The sequence below is a fragment of the Balaenoptera ricei genome, chromosome 1, assembly GCF_028023285.1.
Source record: "Balaenoptera ricei isolate mBalRic1 chromosome 1, mBalRic1.hap2, whole genome shotgun sequence".
Taxonomy (NCBI): domain Eukaryota; kingdom Metazoa; phylum Chordata; class Mammalia; order Artiodactyla; family Balaenopteridae; genus Balaenoptera; species Balaenoptera ricei.
This window is the reverse complement of record NC_082639.1, coordinates 101,376,697-101,394,815: the sequence shown is the minus strand read 5'-3', so window position 1 is coordinate 101,394,815 and position 18,119 is coordinate 101,376,697. Positions and strand designations below refer to the sequence as shown.

General features: G+C 36.1%; 1 protein-coding gene across 1 annotated transcript in view; it reads right to left on the bottom strand.

The window, feature by feature from the left end:
- Positions 1-18,119, bottom strand: part of SYCP1 (synaptonemal complex protein 1) — a 168,643-nt gene that overhangs the window by 114,694 nt on the left and 35,830 nt on the right. Inside the window, exons 12-14 of the mRNA XM_059919118.1 lie at positions 2,830-2,924; positions 2,140-2,324; positions 838-905 (exon numbers count right to left, since the gene is read on the bottom strand). Of these exons, the coding sequence (XP_059775101.1) occupies positions 838-905; positions 2,140-2,324; positions 2,830-2,924 (348 nt within the window). The remainder of the gene's footprint in view (positions 1-837; positions 906-2,139; positions 2,325-2,829; positions 2,925-18,119) is intronic.

The window sequence follows — 18,119 nt, the reverse complement described above, 5'->3', positions numbered from 1 at the left end:
TGGGAATGTAAATTGATGCAGCCACTATGGAGAACAGTATGGAGGTTCCTTAAAAAACTAAAAATACAACTACCATATGACCCAGCAACCCCACTACTGGGCATATACCCTGAGAAAACCATAATTCAAAAAGACACATGCACCCCAATGTTCATTGCGGCACTATTTACAATAGCCAGGTCATGGAAGCAACCTAAATGCCCATCGACAGACGAATGGATAAAGAAGTTGTGGTACATATATACAATGGAATATTACTCAGCCATAAAAAGGAATGAAATTGGGTCATTTGTTGAGATGTGGATGGATCTAGAGTCTGTCATACAGAGTGAAGTCAGAAAGAGAAAAAGAAATATCGTATATTAACGCATATATGTGGAACCTAGAAAAATGGTACAGATGAACAGGTTTGCAGGGCAGAAATTGAGACACAGATGTAGAGAACAAATGTATGCACACCAAGGGGGGAAAGCGGCGGGGGCTGGGGGTGGGGGTGGGATGAACTGGCGGATTGGGATTGACATGTATACACTGATGTGGATAAAACTGATGACTAATAAGAAATTGCTGTATAAAAATATATACATATAAAAAAAAAGACTACAAAAACATCTCTTAGGCTCCTTACACTTCTAGGTATCTATGAGCTGCATAATGAAACTGAAAAGTCTTTCTTAAGATTTAAATTTTCTATCTTTGAAAAATTAAATTAATAGTTATCAAATAATCACTATTGGTAAATGATGGAGGAGAAATTATATTTTACTCTGAAATAATGTTGATGGTTTTATAATTGGCTAATATTATCATGTACATATGTTATTCTCTAAAACTTACCCAGATCACTTGATTTCTTCTGAAGCTCCATGGTAAGTACTTTCAATTGATCTTCACTTCTTTCCAATCTTGTAAAATATATTAGTTCATAATGTAAAATATTCTTTTAGTCAGAATTCATCTAGTAACTAAAACTGGTGCAATTTAGCAACAGTATATCTTATCATAGATTCACTCATTCAATTATTACACATTTCTTGACAACCTACTTTGTGCCAGATAGTGTAACATTTCAAAACAAGATATTACTATTATACATACATAGTTGTATATTAATTACATCTACATAAAACCTCAAACTTATTGTCATGATTTATCTCTTAGCTATCGATGATAATCAAATTAATGCATCCTAGAACTTTGAAAGAGATTGAGTATATAACTACTATTATACTGAATTCTGCCTTAGGAACAATATAAATATGAGAATTATCCAATTCGCTTAACTCCACTGGCTTTCCATTTCCTCATCTATAAAACTGAGGGAATTGGAACAGATGACATCCAAGGTCACTTAAAATTTGAAAATTTGAAAATCACCTGGATAGGTCAATCTAGAATATACAAGATTAGCTGAGCTAGAATATCTAGTTTTCCTTCCTTCACTATACACAAGCAGTAGAGAAGAAACCCTACTAGGCCCAGGTCATGGCTTCAGAGAGAAGCTTCTTCCTCTCTTTCATCTTCCAGACTTAATTAACCCTTATACTAATGGGACAAAAATAATTACCTAGGCCTCATAACACAACTTTATATAAACATTTCCTTAATACAAAGTAGTGGAAAACAGAGGAAGTTTTTAACTCAAGTTTTAGAAAAACTATTTAGATGAAATGCAGATGAATATTTTATATATACCTAACCATATTCATTAATCCATTGATTTATTAAAAATGTTTGAGTACCTACTCTGTACCAGGCTAGTTGCTAAATTTATAAATCAGAAAGAAGGTTACAGACCCCCGTAAAACAAACCAACAACCTAGGAAGTTATTTCTATATAATAACCCACAGTTTAATTAAATATGTGATATCACTGCATCAGCCCTTATGAGCTTGTCTATATTGCTTAACTCTATGAAAAGCATGCATGGGAACTATCCTAGAGAATACCTGCTATCTTTTCCTGGGATACCTGCCTACGCAATACAAACTCTTAAAATGTGTTCCCACTTTATATATAAAAAAGAGACTTGGTTATAGTTGTTATAGGAATTACAAATCAGTTGTCAATGAATAGAAAATGGCACTGAATATTAGAAGTAAATTGTTTTTATTCAGCTAAATAAGAAGTATTTTTACCTTTGCTGTTCTGTTGTCAATAATTCTTTCAAGTTGCAGGTAGTAGTTTTAAGTTCAGTAACCACAAATGAATGGGCAGCTTTAGCTTCATTAAATTCTTCCATTTGCGCTTCTTTTTCTCCAGTGAGCTGATATATTTTTTTTGTTGCTATTTGTAAATCTTCCTCTAAAGCCTTTTGAGTACTCTAAATGAAATAAAGTACAAAAAAAAAACCCTATGAACCACGGGCCTTAAGAAAAAAGGCTGAATTCATCTGCTTTCTGTAATTCACTGCCTCTCCCTCCCTCTCTCCTTATCCTTTCACCCCTCCTCTACTCCACCCTGGCCAATCTGGAGTGCCACACCCACTACTCTTATTTCAATTCACCATTCCTCCAAAGCCCACCTATACTCCCAACCTCTCCATGGAGTCTTCCTAACCAATGCAGCCCATAATGTTCTTTCAATTCTTAGAAATATTGTAGAATTTTTGCCTGAATCATGTTGGTATCTAGCATAGTCTTGTATTTGTTATACTTTTGATATGTTTTTATCAAATGTCTCTAAACTATAAGCATTTGTAGACAGAGATTGTATCTTCTCTATTTGAAGCTTCAGGTCCTTGTACATAGTATTAGCATTCAATAAATATTTGTTGACTGACTGATGGTGTGAGAATTATCACACACTAATCAGTTTTTAAATCATACCACACTTCTTTGCAAAGACATTTTAATATCTTCTAGTTCTGATGTCAAATGATCCTGCTTCTCATTTGATTCTTTTAAGTTTTCATTCTGTAATTCTAAAAGAGAAAGTTGTAGATAGTTAATACTTAATAAAAAATACATACCAAGAAAACAAATTATTTGTAACAATTACTTTTTCCTCTATTACATACTCCAAAATGAGAGAGAATTATGCATATACAGATGCACTGATATCATCACCTTTTACTGACCTTTCAAGATCGTTATTGCCCAAGGACTCAAAGGTGAATATATAGGGACATTTTGTGCTACATTTTTTAGTAGTAGCTAAGCATTGGAAACAACCTAAATATCCAAAAGGAGACAGATTAAATTATGGTGATACAATGGTATATCATGTAGCCAGCCACTGTAAATGATGATATAGACGTTTATTTATTTATTACTAATTTGGATATTCATAAAACTCATAGAATAAAAAGGTCAAGTTAAAAACAGTATTTATATAAATAGTGCATGTGAAAGGAAAGAATACACATAAAAATCTCAAAAGTAATTTTTCTCCTAATGGTGAAATTATTCATGATTTTCATTATTCCCTATCTTGATTTTTATATTTTTCTAAATAATTGCATTTACTTATTTAAATATTATGAAAAAAAGCTACTGACTCCACTTGATAGCTAAATATTTACTAAATCCTAAGTGCCAGGTGCTAATTTATATGCTTTATATGTATGCATTCACTTTTCAACCTCATAAAAAACACTAAGAGAAAAAAGTTCATGCCCTTCTCTGGGTTCAAATTATTCTATTTCCTTTTACTAGCTACCTACACTTGGGCATGATACTTAACCAATCTCTCTCTACTTTTCCCACATGTAAAATGATAGTTATTCATATCTTGAAGAGTTCCTGTGAGGATTACACACGATAATGCACTTAAAACATTTAACCACAGTGCTTTCTAGCATATAATCAACAAATGTTAAATACTATTATGATGATGGTAATGATGGTATAGTGTATACAGAAACTGGACCTTAAAATTCAAGGTATTTACAGTACAACTGGGCAGGCAGACAAATAATCAAAGATAAGCGCTGATGGGTACTCACTAGAAATTCTGGGAATATATCAATACATAGAGGGGACACCAAAGCTTAATAGGACCAGTGACGGTTAGAGGTAAGGGGAGACAGACATAGAGAGGGAAAGTTCCAGAAAATGACAGCTGAGTTGAAACATTTGAAAGCCAGTAACAATTAACAAGAGTAATGGGAGTTGGGGGAAAATCACAAGAGATGTGAAAGAGCATATACAAAGGCAAAAATGGAAGAGACAGGATGACACATTCTGAAGTCTAAAGGAAATATATTTCAGTAGCATGAAACTTAAAGTACGAGGGAGAAATCATAGCAGATATGACTGGAAAAATAATAAGGACAAAATCATAGCAGGATTCATATAACTTGCTCAGAGGCGTACGCTTCCTAAGTCATGAAAAACAATGAAGGATGTTAAACAACAGAATAATGTTCCAGGTTTACATTTTTTTTAAATTCCAATCTCAAAATCTGTGTAGAAATGAAGGGGCTAGTGCTCCAACTCTCAGAAAAAAATAGGAAAAGTAGATCTGGAGAGAGGGCAATGATAACTAAACACTGTCTATTATAATACTATTTATAATGGTCTGTCAATAAGTGTCTCCTCTGAGAAATCATAATCACAAACTAGTACTTAGGCATGTGTAGGAACAGAATATATGCTGCTTGAATATCCTAAAAAGCTCCAAGCCAAAACTTAATTTGAAGCTCCCCTAAGTTCCCCTAGGATTCCAGAAGCTGCAAATGTAAATTTCCTCTGTAAAAATATACTTCCAGTTCAGGCCTTAAAGAATTTCCACAGCTGAAATTACATGACCTCACAATCAAAAATCACAAGAGTAAACAAAGCACTATGAGCAAAGTCAGCAGAATGAACAAAAGACAGACTTTGACCTGACTGCAAGATTTCAGATGTTAGAATTACTGGCTGTAGAATTAAAAAAATAAGTATTATATCATTTTTAAAAACTAAAAGAAGGGACTTCCCTGTCAGTCCAGTGGTTAAGACTCCATACTTCCAATGCAGGGGGCACGGGTTTGATCCCTGGTCAGGGAACTAAGATCCCACATGCCGTGCAGTGCAGACAAAAAAATTTAAAAAAACAAAAATACTAAAAGAAATAAGGAAGATGTCCATAAACTAAAACTATCTAGAAATGACATATAAAATTGAAACTGAAAATTCCATTGGGGTAATAGTGAGGTATGTCATTCAAACAAACATTCCTCTAAAAAGGAATAAAAATTCAGGATCAAATATTAAGAACATTAAAATCATTAAACTCCCAACAAAATAATAAGAAATTACCAGGCACAAAGTGAAGGGAAAATAGAAACTTAGAGAAGTAAGATAAGCACAAAACCTGCTTTTGCCCCCGGGGAATTTGCAGGTCCTGGCAAAGCTGGACTTTTGATTTGAAATTATGATGAAATGAGAAAAAGAAACATGAAAATCCAGAGACTATATAAGGTAAGAGGCCCAAGAATTAAACCTTTGTACAATAAGCTAGAACAATCATTATATGTGGAGGGAGCAAAAGTAAACAAACCCTCAAGCAAATCTGCAGCACAGGTTCACATCACCTGAGTGGTCCAGTTAATCCCAAGCCATGAAATGGACTTAAGGTGGGTAGAGCCACCATGCACATGGTAAAAGTACATAGGAATCCTCCAAAGAGGAAGTTAAATTACTTACTTACTAGGCAGGCCTTACAATACTTACAAATTTTTTCAAGAAAAATAATAAACATGAAGTCAAAGACAACAAGGCACCCAATAAAACAAGGCTAAATAAATAAAACAAAATCTGGACTAAAATATATCAGAAACAAAAGACAGTATGAGGCCCACAAACATTTAAGATAAAGAATTATCAGAAAGAAACTATAAAATAGCTATTCTTAGTATATTTAAAGAATAAAAACCTTGAAAATAATAAGAAACAGAAAATTACATAAAGTAGAATAGCAGATTTGAAAAATAAGTAAGAATAACATCTTAAACATCTTAATAACTGAAAATAAAATTGGAAGAGTTCATAGTGGGTGAGAAACAAATGAAGAGAGAATTAGTGAATGACAAGATAGGTGAAAAGAAATCGTCCAGAATAAGGCACAGAAAGGCAAAATTGTGAAAAGATGGAAAAGAAACTAAGAGTCACAGAAGATAGAGAAAATTAACATGATTTTTATTCAAAGTTCCAGAATGAGAGGAAACAGAGAATAGAGCAAATATAATGTTTGAAGGAAAGCAATAATAAAGGACATTAATTTACAGATTCAAGAAGCTGTAAAATAAGATTAAGCATATATCTTAACATATCATACTGAAAATGCTAAAATATCAAAGGCAAAGAAAATCTAAAAAGCCACAACAGAGGGAAAAGATAACTTATCTTCAAAGGTTCAACAGTAAGGTTGAAAAATGACACAAAGGAAGCCAAAAGAAAGCAAGATGCTACCTTCAGTGTTCTAAAACATATAGTTTTAACATATAGTGTGCCAACTAGAAATACATATCAAACAAAAAAATCCTTTCCAGATGAGCATGGATAAACAAACGTTCAGACAAAATCATCACAAGAATATTGTCACTAAAGCATATTCTAAGTATTACTCTTCAAGGTAGAAAGAATATGATCCAAACAAAAGATCTGAGAATTAAGAGGAGGGATCAAAATCAAGATGGCAGAGTAGGAGGACATGAAACTCACCTCCCCACCAGGAACACATCAAAAATACATTTATACGTGGAACAATTCTCACTGAAAACTAACTGAAGAATGTCAGAAAAACTCTTGTACATGCAAGGCTGTAAGAAAGATCCACATGGAATCCAGTAGAAAGGAAAGAGAAGCAATCAGATCGGGACCTGTGCCCCTGTGAAGGGACACAGAAGAGGAGGGGAATCCTCCTTGGGGAGTGAGCAGTTCAAACCACGTATTGGGCACCCCAGTTCTCAGGTCCAAAAGCGGGAAGACAAGTCCCCTAAACTGGTTAGAAAACCAGTGAGACTAAAAAGGGGGCTGTAAGAAACCTAAACTCAACTTGTGAAGAAGTGCAACACTTGCTTACTCCTGAAACAAGGCAGAGAAAGCAAACTGAAACTGCACTGTACTCTGTCCCATTTCCCACAACTTCCATGGTGTGCTACCCCGCCTGAGCCAAGTGCCTGCTCAGGCCTTGCTGGTTTTACAGCGCAACTCCACACTAGGGAAAGGGCTGCTGTGGCTGAGCGGAGTGCTCAGTTGTGAGGGACTATGCCAGCCCAAACACAAAACAGCATCGGAAGAGGGAGGGGCATCCATTATCAGCGCTTAAAGCAGCAGTACATCAGAAGTGGTCCCAGGCTCTGACTACAGCTGACACCACCACAGCCTGCACCCAGACCCACACAGAGCACCCACACCAGCCCTGCCTACTCTGCAGTCCAACTCCAAACTAGAGTGAGGGTTGCAAAGGCATTTTAGACCCATCTGAATGGGGCAGGGACAGCTATTAATGGTGCTTACAGATGCAGCACATCATAAGCAGTCCAGACTCTGACTGTGACCAGGGATGCCACAGACCGTACCCAGACCCACGCTGAGCACCTGCACTGGCCCCTCTTGCTCCAGCACTGCTCTGCATTGGGGTAAGGGTGCCAGTGCTGGGAGGGAAGAGCACACACTTAGAAGGAACAAAGACAGATCAGACCGAACCCTTAGGCTTTCTGCTTGAGCAACTTGAGACCTAACCCTGCCCCTAGTAGGGTGGTGTTGGCCACTGAGAAAAGAAACCCCAGCTCACACCTGGCTCTGGCTCTAGTCCCTCCATCTCCAGCCCAACCTCTTCTTACCAAGGTGATAGCTGCCAGCACATGCTGGGAAAAAACATGACTCATGCTCACATCAGATCCCACTCTCCCACCACAGCCAATGGGCACACTCAGACTCTCCCATACAAGAATACCCCTTCAGGACCTCAAAGGGTAACTTTTCACCTAATTTCATCAAAACAGAGAAAGTTAAGCAAAATGAGAAGACAGATGAATTTGTTTCAATCAACAGAACAAGAGATAAACTCTAAAAACAACTGATGAAACTAATAAATAATTTACCAAATAAAGAGTTTAAAGCATTAGTAATAAGAATGCTAACTGAATTAGGAAAAAGAACAGATGAACACAGTGAGAATTTTAACAAGAAACAAGAAAATATAAAAAAGAAACAGTAAGAACTGAATAATACAATAATTAAATGAAAAACGCTACGGGGAATTAACAAGTGACTAAGTGATATAGAAGAATGCATAAATGATCTGAAAGATAGAAAAATATAAATCGCCCAATCAGCAAAAAGACAACAAATTTTTAAAAATGAGAACAGTTTAAGGGACCTCTGAGACAACATCAAGTGAACCAACATTCACATATAGGGGTCCAGGAAGGAGAAGAGAGACAAAAGAGTCAAAAATGTATTTGATGAAATTATAGCTAAAAACTTCCCAAACCTAAAGAAGGAAATATCCAGGTACAGAAGCACAGAGGGTCCCAAACAAGATGAACCTAAACAGACACAAAGCAAGACATATCATAATTAAAATGGCAAAATTTTAAAATAAAGAGAGAATTCTAAAGGCAGCAAGAGAAAAACAAAGAGTCACATACAAGGGAACCCCCATAAGGCTACCAACTAATTTTTCTGCAGAAATTTTGCAGGCCAGAAGAAAGTGGCATGCTATATTTAAAGTGCTAAAAGGGATAAATCTACAACCTAAGATACTCTACCCAGCAAGATTATCACTTAGAATTAAAGGAGAGATAAAGAACTTCTAAGACAAGCAAAAACTAAAATAATTAACCAATACTAAAGTTACCCTAAAAGAAATGTTAAAGGGTCTTCATCAAGTGGAAGAGAAAAGGCTACAACAAGAAGTATTGACAGGAAGGGAAAAAAAATCCCAAGAGTAAAGGCAAATATATAGTAAAGGCTAAGATTCAACCACTCAAATATGCTAGTATGATGATTAAAAAACAAAACATTGTAAAATCAACTATAACTACAATAAACAGTACAGGGATAAATATGAAGATGTAAAATAAGATATCAAAAATAAAATATGGGTGAGAGGAGTAATAAAAAGTAGACATTTTACAATATGTTTGGACTTAAATGACTACCAGTTTAAAAGAATTAGCTATAGTTATAGGTCAACATGTATGAACCCCATAGTAACAAGAAATCAAAAACCTACAATGGGTGAGGGGAAGAAATTGGGAGATTGGGATTGACATATTCACACTACTACACATAAAAGATAACTAATAAGAACCTACTGTATAGCACAGGGAACTCTATTCAGTGCTCTATAATGACCTATATGGGAATGGAGTCTAGAAGAGAGTGGATATATGTATATGTATGGCTGATTCACTTTGCTGTACAGCAGAAACTAACACAACATTGTAAATCAACTATACGCCAATAAAAAAATTAATTAAAAAAACCTACAATACACAAAAACTAAAAAGAAAGGAACACGAGCATATCATTAAGAGAATTATCAAACCACAAAGGATGAAACTAAAAGAACACAGAAGAACTACAAAAATAACCAGAAAACAAATTTTAAAATGACAATAAGTGTGTACCTACCAATAATCACTTTAAATGTCAGTTGACTAAAAGCTCCAATCAAAAGACAGATCAGACAAAAAACAAGACCCATCTATATGCTGCTTAAAAGAGACTCACTTCGGAGCTAAAGACACACACAAACTGAAATTGAGGGGATAGAAAAAGACATTTCATGCAAATGGAAATGACAAGAAAGCAAGGGTAGTAATACTCAGACAAAATCAACTTTAAAACAAAGTCTATAACGAAAGACAAAGGGCATTATATAATGATAAAGGGATCAATACAAGAATATGATACATTTGTTAACATATATGTACCTCATACAGAAGTGCCTAAATATATGACAAAAATATTAGCATACATAAAGGGAGAAATTGACAATCATACAATAATGGTATGGGACTTTAACAACCCACTTACAACAATGGACAGATCATCCAGACAGAAAATCAATAAGGAAACAGTGGTCTTAAATGACGCATTAGATCCAGTGGACTTAATAGATATATACAGAACATTCCATCCAAGAACAGCAGAATATACATTCTTTTCAAGGGCACGTGGAACATTCTCCATGATAGACCACATGCTAAGTCACAAACAAGTCTCAACAAATTTAAGAAGACAGAAATGTTATCAAGCACTTTTTCTAACCACAATTGATACTGGAAATCAATTAAAGGAAGAAAAATGGGGAAAACACAAACACATGAAACTAAAAAACATGCTACTAAAAAACCAATGGGTCAATGAAGAAATCAAAGAGGAAATCAGAAAATACCTCGAGACAAATGAAAATGGAAACAAAACTTTCCAAAATCTACAGGATATGGCAAAAGAAGTTCTAAGAGAGAAGTTTACAGTGATATAGGCCTACCTCAAGAAATAAGAAAAATCTCAAACAAACAACCTAACCTACCATTTAAAGGACTTAGAAAAAAAAAAAAAGAACTAACAAAGCCCAATTAAGCAGAAGGAAGGAAATAATAAAGATCAGAGAGGAAATAAATAAATCAAAAAAACAATGAAAAAGATCAATGAAACCAAAGGCTGAATTTTTTTAAAAGATTTTAAAAATTGATAAACCTTTAGCCAGGCTCATAAAGAAAAAAAGAGAGGACCCAAAACAACAAAAAGGGAAAGGAAAGAGGAGAAATAACAACTGATACCACACAGATACCAAAAAAATCATAAGAGAATACTATGAACAGTTATATGCCAAAATTTGGACAATCTAGAAGGAATGGACAAGTGTCTAAAAATATATAGCTTGCCACAGCTGAGTCAGGAAGAAATAGACAATCTAAACAGACTGATCACTACTAGTGAAATAAAATTTGTAATTTAAAAATCCCAGCAAACAAAAGTCCAGGACTGGAGAGCTTCACAGGGGGATTCTACTAAACATATAAAGAAGAGCTAGTACCTATCTTTCTCAAACTATTCCCAAAAAATGAAGAGGCGGGAGCACTCTCAAATTCATACTATGAGGCCACCACTACCCTGATATCAAAACCAAAGACACTATAAAAAAATTGTCCATCAACAGATGAATGAATAAACAAGATGTGATACATTTATATACAATGGAATATTACTCAGCCATAAAAAGAATGAAATTCTGCCATTTGCAATAATGTGGAGGGCCCTAGAATGTATTATGCTTAATGAAATAAGTCAGACAGAGAAAAACAAATACGTTATGTTATCACATATATGTGGAATATTAAAAAAATTAAACATACAAAGGAACATAATAAAACAGAAACAGACTCACAGACTCACAGATATAGAGAACAAACTAGTGGTTAACAGTGTGGAGAGGGAAGGGGAAGGAGCAAGGATATAGGTAGGGGATTAAGAGAGGCAAACTGCCATGTATAAAATAAATAAGGAACAATCATATATTGTACAGCACAGGGAAATATAGCCATTATTTTATAATAACTTTAAATGGAGTGTGATCTACAATATTGAATCAAGATGTTGTATACCTGAAACAAATATAATATTGTATATCAACTAAACCTCAATTTAAAAAAAGAATTAAAACCAAAGCAAGAGGTTAATATATAGGTAAAACCAAATAAACATTGTTTACATAAACCAGTAATAATAATGTCTCGTTTACAGAATTAAAATACACAACAAAAGCAGAAGGTGATGGAACTAAATGGAATTAATGTTCAAAGTCCTTAAATACCCCAGGAAAAAGGTGAATGTGTTGATTAATATCAAACTTGTGAAAAGTAATTGATCCATGTTGTAATCTCTCCAGTAATCACTAAAAAACCAGAAACTGACATGTAACTTTCAAAGCTGTAAAGAGAAAAAATTAGAAATAACAAAAAGTAATGAAACTAGCAGTTCCGCTTCCAGGAAGATAAAGGAGATATTCTTTTCCCTATTCCTCCCAAGTACAACCAAAACCCCTCAAAGTTATATGTAAAACAAACACAGGCCTCTCACCTTCTGAGATGGCCCACATTCTGTCTGTGGAGTGTGTTTCTCCCTTTGTAGCTCTTACTTTCTGAGATGACCCCATGTCCTGGGGTCACTCTTGCCTTTGACACGGACGGCATTCTGTCTATGGAATGTGTATCTCTCTAAATAAATCAACTTCTTACCTGTCAATCACTTTGTCTCTCACTGAATTCCTTCTGTGGCAAGACATCAAGAACCTGAGCTTCATTAAGTCCTGAGACCAGCTAGACGAACTCCTGCTCATCATCAACACCTATGGGGACACCTTCTCTACCATTCGTTTGCATCAACTTTTGGGGCACTATCACCTGGTTGGGAGACTACCTTGGAAGGGATAACATCTAAAATCAAGGCAAGGAGCACAATTAAAAGCAAGGCACCCTCAAGTTAGAGTTATTTCCTTGGATGGTTACATTTAAAGACTTGGTTCTCAGGACCTGGAGGATACAGCTCTTGCTGGCAGAAGGGCCTAAGGAAGGATATGGGATCCTGGATGCAGATGGTTGGTTCATGTGAATCCCACATAAGATAACCCTGAGGTCTCCCCTGTCATCAGCTAGAGACCCTGCAGCCACTTTCCCAGCTGCACAGCATTCATTCATATATGTGGACCAGAACTGATGGATCCCATCCCTTCTTCATGAACATTAGTGATGTCTCCAATCTCCTTCTATTTCAGCCAGTGCTGTTGTGAATACCCTTGAAAAGATATCTTTGAAAAATTGTGCAGGAATTTTACTGGGATCAACTCTAAGGATCAGCACTGCTAGGAAAGGGATGCATCTGTGCAACTTTGATGGGTCCTGCACACTGTTATCCGAGAGAGGAGAGTCCATTCACTCTTCCCTCTAGGGAATCTGCTGGGACCTCTGCTTGCTCATGTTGTCACCTGGGCTGGTGGTCACCAGACTAGAAATCTGCCAGTGTGATGGTGACCAATGCTGTCTCCACAGTGTTTACATTTGCTTGTTTCCTCACCTGAGAGGTCAAGCATCTCTGACATAGACTGGCCATAGGCATGGCCTCTTGTTGGAATTGCATGTGTTTGCTCTGTTTCTTGTTAGAACATTGATTTTCAAGAGATTTTTGGACCACAGGAATGTTAAATCTTTCTCTGGCCTTGGATTATGAGGAATGCTTTTCCATAAAAATCTTTTTTATCTTCCCAGCTGTCTTTCTTGGTTTCTTTGTTTGTTTGTTTTTGCCACAGGAAGAGCTAGGCATTTCCCTCTGTCTTCTGGCTCTGGTGTCACACTTAGAACAGCAGTGTGTACCCTGAAATTATGCACATATTTACTAAAAGGGCTTCATTTTGTACATTTAATTTTTAATCCATCTGAATTTTTCTTTCAAATAACAAAAATGATATTTCAGATAAAAACAAAAATACAAATTCACCAGTCCTGTCTTAAAACAAAACAAAACAAATACAGGAAGACTTTGAAAGATGGAGATAAGAAGCCAGACCAACTAGAGACCTTTGGATCTGAAAAACAACATAGTGGGGTAAGACCTGGGGGTAGGGAGTTGTTTGGATTTGGTGGGGGGTGGGGATGGAGTTTTGTTTTGTCTTGTGATTGTTTGTTTGCCTCACATATCCCAGTACTCAGAGCTGACAAAGCCAGCAACTGGAAACACCAATGGGCACAGACAAAAAAGCTCCCCAAAACGTCTGCTCTCTCCAGCAAAAGGAAAAGGAAAGGGACAGCCTAACAAGACTCTACCCTAGCCAAACACCACAGAAAAGCCTGTGGCCTCCACGCTACCCATGCCAACAAAGGCCAAGTGGTGATCCTAGGTTTCCAACCTAATGATGCTGTGATGAGGCACTTTAACACCCCCATCAAAGTGGTGTCAGAGAAGGTCAAATAGGGAGCCATCTTTCATCCCCACCAACCAGTAGTGAGCCCACCAACTCCAGCAGTGGCAGCAGAGATGACATAGGGAGCCTGGATATCCACCTCCATCCCAGTAATAATAAGGCACTCATCCCACTCCACACTGGGGTAGTGTCACAGGAGGCCTAGTAAAGAGCAACAACTTTCACTAAACCCACAGTAATAAGGCCATCCATGCATGATGTCACTGAAGGCTACATAGGTAGCCAGAACTCCCAACCCAACAAGCACTAACGAGGACTGCCCCCCCACCCAGTGCATTCAGGTGTCAACCAAGGTCAAGTGGGAAACCTGAACTTCAACCTCTACCAAGCAGTAACAAGACAATATCCTCCTCTTCCCTGCCAGATGAATGTAAAAGGAAGCCAGCTAAAATAGAAGAAGTAACACAATGATCCAAAACCTATGGGGTGCAGCAAAAGCAGTTCTAAGAGGGAAGTTTATAGCAATACAACCTTACCTCAGGAAACAAGAAAAATCTCAAACAACCTAACCTAACCTAAAGCAACTAGAGAAAGAAGAATAAACAAAACCCAAAATTAGTACAAGGAAAGAAATCATAAAGATCAGAGCGAAAATAAATGAAATAGAGACAAAAGAAACAATAGAGAAGATCATTGAAACTAAAATCTGGTTCTCTGAAAAGATAAACAACATTGATAAACCTTTAGCCAGACTCATCAAGAAAAAAAGGGAAAGGGCTCAAATCAATAAAATTAGAAATGAAAAAGAAGTTACAACTGACACAACAGAAATACAAAGGATCATAAGACATTACAACAAGCAACTATACACCAATAAAATGGACAACCTAGAAGGAATGGACAAATTCTTAGAAAGTACAATCTCCCAAAACTGAACCAGGAAAAAACAGAAAATATGAACAGACCAATCACAAGTACTGAAATTAAAACTGCAATTTAAAAACTCCCAACAAACAAAAATCCAGGACCAGATGGCTTCACAGGCAAATTCTAGCACACATTCAGAGAAGAGTTAATGTTTATGCTTCTGAAACTCTTTCCAAAAAATCGCAGAGGAAGGAACGCTCCCAAACTCATTCTATGAGGCCACCATCACCTTGATACCAAAACCAGGCAAAGATACCACAAAAAAAAAGAAAATTACAGGTCAATATCACTGATGAACATAGATGCAAAAATCCTCAACAAAATACTAGCAAACTGAATCCAACATTAAAAGGATCATACACTATGATCAAGTGGGACTTATCCCAGGGATGCAAGGATTCTTCAATATACGCAAATCAATCAATGTGATACACCATATTAACAAATTGAAGAATAAAAACCACATGATCATCTCAATAGATGCAGAAAAAGCTTTTGACAAAATTCAACACCCATTTATGATAAAAACTCTCCAGGAAGTGGGCACAGAGAAAACATACCTCAACATAATAAAGATCATATATGACAAACCCAGAGCAAACATTATTCTCAATGGTGAAAAACTGAAAGCATTTCCTCCAAGATCAGGAACAAGACAAGGATGTCCACTCTTGCCACTTTTATTCAACATAGTTTTGGAAGTCCTAGCCACAGCCATCAGAGAAGAAAAAGAAAAAAGAGGAATCCAAACTGGAAAAGAAGAAGTAAAGCTGTCACTGTTTGCAGATGACATGATACTATACATGGAAAATCCTAAAGATGCTACCAGAAAACGACTAGAGCTCATCGATGAATTTGGTAAAGTTGCAGGATACAAAATTAATACGCAGAAATCTGTTGCATTCCTACACATTAACAACGAAAGATCAGAAAGAGAAATTAAGGAAACAATCCCATTTACCATCACATCAAAATGAATAAAATATCTAGGAATAAACCTACCTAAGGAGGCAAAAGACCTGTACAGTAAGTCCCCTACATATGAACCTTCAAGTTGTGAACTTTCAAAGATGTGAATGTGCATTCCAACAATGTCAGGCATGAGTGAACTTGCAGCTTGCCCTCCATCTCCTATTGCTGACGATCCTTCAGCTCTACCATCTCCCACCTCCTCTTCCTCCTCCAGTCAGTAACTCATCTTGCCTGTTCACTCGATGCCAGCCCCTGTATGCCAGCTGTTCTACAGTACTACTGTACTTTTCAAGGTACTGTACTGTAAGATTAAAAATATTCTGTTTTTGGTGTTTGTTTTTTATGTATTATTTGTGTGAAAAGTATTGTAAACCTATTACAGTACAGTAATTGTGTTAGTTGGGTACCGAGGGTAACTTTGTTGGACTTACGAATAAATCGGACTTATGAATATGCTCTTGGAAAGGAACTCATTCATATGTAGGGGACTTACTATACTCTGAAAACTATAAGACGCTGATGAAAGAAATCAAAGATGACACAAACAGATGGAGAGATATATCATGTTCTTGGATGGGAAGAATCAATATTGTCAAAATGACTATACTGCCCAAGGCAATCTACAGATTCAATGTAATCCTTATCAAATTACCAATGGCATTTTTCATAGAACTAGAACAAAAAAATCTTAAAATTTGTTTGAGAACACAAAACACCCCTAGTAGTTAGAGCAATCTTGAGAAAGCAAAACGGAGCTGGAGGAATCAGGCTATTTGACTTCAGACTATACTACAAAGCTATAATAATCAAAACAGTATAATACTGGCACAAAAACAGAAACATACATCAATGGAACAGGATAGAAAGCCCAGAAATAAACCCACGCACCTATGATCAATTAATCTATGACAAAGTAGGCAAGACTATACAATGGAGAAAAAACAGTCTCTTCAATAAGTGGTGCTGAGAAAACTGAACAGTTACATATAAAAAAATGAAATTACAACATTCTTTAACACCATACACAAAAATAAACTCAAAATGGATTAAAGACCTAAATGTAAGGCCGCATACTACAAAACTCTTAGAGGAAAATATAGGTAGAACACTCTCTGACATAAATCGCAGCAGTATCTTTTTGGATCCACCTCCTAGAGAAATGAAAATAAAAACAAAACTAAACAAGTGGGACCTAAATAAACTTAAAAGCTTTTGCACAGCAAAGGAAACCATAAGCAAAACAAAAAGACAATGCACAGATTGGGAGAAAATATTTCAAATGAAGCAACTGACAAGGGATTAATCTCCAAAAATATACAAACAGTTCATGCAGCTCAATAACAAAAAAACAAACAACCCGATCAAAATATGGGCAGAAGGTCTAAATAGACATTTCTCCAAAGAAGACATAAAGATGGCCAAAAAGCACATGAAAAGATGCTCAACATTGCTAATTATTACAGAAATGCAAATTAAAACTATAATGAGGTGTCACCTCACACCGGTCAGAATGGCCATCATCAAAAAATCTACAAACAATAAATGTTGGGGAGGGTGTGAAGAAAAGGGAACCCTCCTACACTGTTGGTGGGAATGTAAATTGGTACAAGCCACTGTGGAGAACAGTACAGAGTTCCTTACTAAACTAAAAATAGAGCTACCATATGATCTAGCGATCCCACTCCTGGGCATATATCCAGAGAAAACCATAATTCGAAAAGATACATGCACCCCAGTGTTCATTGTGCACTATTTACAATATCCAGGACATGGAAACAACCTAAATGTCCATTGACAGAGGAATGGATAAAGAAGATCTGGTACATATATACAACAGAATATTACTCAGCCAGAAAAAAGAACGAATAATGCCACTTGCAGCAACACAGATGGACCTACAGATTGTCATACTGAGTGAAGTAAGTCAGACAGAGAAGGACAAATATCATATGATATCACTTATATGTGGAGTCTAAAAAAAGGGTACAAATAAACTTATTTACAAAACAGAAATAGAATCACAGATGTAGAAAACAATCTTATAGTTATCAGGGAGGTGGGGGAAGGAGGGGACGGTAAAATTGGGAGAGTGGGACTGCCATATACACACTACTATACATAAAATAGACAACTAATAAGGGCCTACTGTATAGCACAGGGAACTCTACTCAATATTCTGTAATGGCCTATATGGGAAAAGAATCTAAAACAGAGTGGAGATATATATATATTTATAACTGGTTCACTTTGCTGTACATCAGAAAGTAACACAAAATTGTAAATCAACTATACTCCAATAAAAATTTTTTTTAAAAAATCAAGGTAAAAAAAGACATTAATGAAAGAAATTGAAGAAGAC